This window comes from Microtus ochrogaster, linkage group LG5, assembly GCF_000317375.1.
Source record: "Microtus ochrogaster isolate Prairie Vole_2 linkage group LG5, MicOch1.0, whole genome shotgun sequence".
Lineage (NCBI taxonomy): Eukaryota > Metazoa > Chordata > Mammalia > Rodentia > Cricetidae > Microtus > Microtus ochrogaster.
Window position 1 is genome coordinate 14516060 of NC_022031.1, and position 3446 is coordinate 14519505.

The 3446-nt window shown below is 47.4% G+C and overlaps 1 protein-coding gene across 1 annotated transcript in view; it reads left to right on the forward strand.

Moving 5' to 3' along the window:
- The window catches only part of Prdm14 (PR/SET domain 14), a 15468-nt gene that overhangs the window by 11267 nt on the left and 755 nt on the right, over positions 1 to 3446 (forward strand). Inside the window, exon 6 of the mRNA XM_005362352.1 lies at positions 113 to 214. Within this exon, the coding sequence (XP_005362409.1) occupies positions 113 to 214 (102 nt within the window). The remainder of the gene's footprint in view (positions 1 to 112; positions 215 to 3446) is intronic.

Consider the following 3446-nt stretch of genomic DNA (forward strand, 5'->3'; position numbering starts at 1 on the left):
GGCCCTGTAATTGATTTTTAAAACTTCTCTCATCCCCAGAAAAACATAATGTTGGGACAGAATTGTTGGGGGAAGATGAAATTTTAACTCAATTTTTTTGTTTCCTCCTTAGTGTTCAACATGTGGGAAAAGCTTCTCGCAGTCATCCAGCCTGAACAAGCACATGCGAGTCCACTCTGGAGACAGGCCGTACCAGTGCGTGTACTGTACAAAGGTGAGCGAGCCCTCCTGAGGTGCCAGCCCTCTGTAGCTGGAAGCGTGAGCCCTGACTCAGAAACCATTCTGAGTAAACAATTGGTTACCAGCCAGCACTCATCTCAAGTGACATCTAGGCCAGCTAGGACCACATAGGGAGGCCATGTCTCAAAAAGATAAAGCAAAATAATTTGAAAAGAATTTAAGAGAACAGCCTTGGCCAACATCTGGACCATTGATGCTCACCTGACTGTGTAACCCTGAAAAAGCCCACTAGCTTTACTTTCTTCCTTTCCTCTTTGGCAAAGGTGGGGAAGCTGTGGTTGTTGGCTTCTATCAGTTGGTCTGTATAGAACTTGCATCACTGCCTGGAAAAGTGTAACCACTGCAGTGTTTGCTGCTCATACCGTTGATAACCATTGCAGGGAGTCATTGCAGGGGTGCCAGGGGGTCATTGCAGGGGTGCCATCTGCTCTTTGCGTCACAACATCGCACAATGGAGGTAGAGAGGGGTTTGGATTCTAGAGTAGACAGTTGTCTAAGTGCGTTTTTTTTAAATGTTAGGAAGCGTCTCCCATTTTTATTGCTGATGTGCATCTGCGCTGTCCGGTGAGTAGCTATTCCTCGTGTGGCTGTTTGCAGGCACAGCCGTGAAGACACACGGGCACAGGGGAGCTCGTCTGCAATTCCAGGTTTAAGTGGGATGAGTTCAAGACCAACCTATGCTACATAACACCCGCCCTCTCCCCTCCCCCCTCCCCCCCAGAAAAAAAACAAAAAGAAGAGGAGATAAACAGGAACTGTGTTCCCTGGTTTCACTGACCATACTTTAAGTGACCTGAAGCCGGACAGCACAGTCACAGAGCATAATTCCACTGAGAGTGGTACTCTAGGCTTACTTCTGTCCTTTGGCGTTTTCAGGCCCTACAGTAATACCATAAAGGAAACTGGGGTGCCTTAGTTTGGGTTTTATTGCTGTGAAGAGACACTATGACCGCGGTTAACTCTTATAAAGGAAACACGTTCAACTGGGGTGCCTTAAATTTTCAGAGGTTCAGTCCGCTATCATCACAGTGTGACATGGTGGCGTGTGAGCAGACACGGTGCTGGAGAAGGAACTGAGAGTTGTACATCTTGGCTTGCAGGCAACAGGAAGTGATCTGTCTCACTGGGTGGGGCTTGATCATATATGAGACCCCAAAGCCATCCTTCGCCATGACAGCTTCCTCCAAAAAGGTCATACCTACTCCAACAAAGCCACACCTTGTAATATTGCCACTCCCTTTGGGGGCCATTTTCTTTCAAGCCACGATATGGGGGTCTTAGAGATGCTGCCAAATTTCCCAGGAGAAAAAAAGCATTAAGTCTAAGCCAGACCCATGCCTGTAACCCAACATGTAAGAGGATGAGGCGTTCGAGATCAGTCTCTGCTACCCAGTGAGTTTGAGGCCAGTCTAAGCTGTGAGATGGCACAACAGTAACAGTGCCTCTCGCCAGGTCTGACCACCTAAGCTGGTCCCCAGGATCCACAAGGTGGGAGAAGAGAACCAACTCTTGCAGGCATCTTATTTACCCTTTTACCCCCATAACACACACAGTTTTAAAAGTAGAGCAAGTTCCTGCAAGTTGTCCTCCGATGTACACGTGTGTACTCGTGTGTAACATACACACAACTGCAAAACCAAACATAAACCAAAACCATGCCCAGGCTTTTTGAGCCCACCCCCATCTCAAAAAATAAACAATAGCAAAGAAACACGGCCCCGATCTGGAGACGACCCTATATCCAGTGTCACATGCGACAGTCTGGGATGCGTCCCCTGGCTTCTGCACATCACACAAGGAAAGAGGAAAGGAACTATTGGGAAACATCCTGTGATAACTATTTGGGAGTTGTACTGGGTTGGGAGGTTGAGTCCCAGAAGGTCACTTTGCATGTCCAGATTTTGAGACCTAGAACAAACACATCTGTGGCTGTCACAGCCTAAGGAAGTGGAAAAGGAAAGTAACCCCATGGCTGCAAGGGGAATGGGGCGGATTCTTGGACTAAAAGTATAGTCTTATTTATTTATTTAAGTTTTATGTGTATGGGTGTTTTGCTTCCATACACGTCTGTGCATCACGTGCATGCCTGGTGTCTGAGAAGACCAGAAATTGTCAGACCCCTGGAACTGGGGTTGCCGATGGTTGGGGGTGCCGAGAATCAAGCCTTGGTCCTTTGGAAGAGCAGCCAGTACTCTTAAAAGCTGATTCATCTCTCTAGTCTGCCCCCACACCACCGCTTTTGGGGCATGGTCTTATGTAGGTTGAGCTCAAATTCATATGTATCCGAGACTAGCCATGAAATGTTCAATCTTCCTCCACTGGGAGTGCTGGGGTGGCAGGTGAGTGACACCACGCCTAGCATCTGTCACTGTCAGCATCTTATCCATTGTGTGACGGTATTGAAAGATGTAAACACTGAGGTACTGGTACCGGGGTAACAGGCACACGAGTCTCTACTGCCTTTTACAACTGACTGCGAATCTATACTCAAAAGTTGAAGTCAGGCATGGCGGTACACAGCTGTAATTTCAGCATTGAGGAAGATGCTGAATTCAAAGACAGTTTTGACACCACAGAGAGACCTTATCTCAACACCATCGAGGATATCAAAGACTGAAAACAAAACAAAAAGAAAACCAATTTGAACTAGCCTCTTTCTCAGTAAGGTAACTCCTCTTCAAGTCCTCTCAGAACTGCTTGTTTTAGAGTATGGTGTACTGATAACATGCCAGTAATTACAGTGTGTGGGAGGCAGAGGATTGCCTTTGAGTTCAAGGCCACCCTTGGACACGTAGTGAGATGCTGTTCTGCCCTTACCAGACTCCGATGACAGAACTGTTTGCTTTCCTGCTGGTTTTGGCTCATACTTTAGATTCTTTCCGGTAACACTGTCCAGGGTTAAGGTTGACAGTGCTTTCTCCCCCCCCTCCTCCCACACCCTCTTTATGATGCTGGAGAAGAAACTCAGGGACTCAAAATTGCAAGGTAAACCCCCAAAGACTGAGCTGACTCCAGCCCAACAGTCTGTGTCTTTACCTAGTAGTCTGGGAACAACCTCTGAAGATGCCTCGTTTCCTGTATCTGACACTCAAACTGGCCAGGATGAAAAATCTGTCCTTTTAAAATTACACCTAGCCGGGCGGTGGTGGCGCACACCTTTAATCCCAGCACTTGGGAGGCAGAGGCAGGTGGATCTCTGTGAGTTC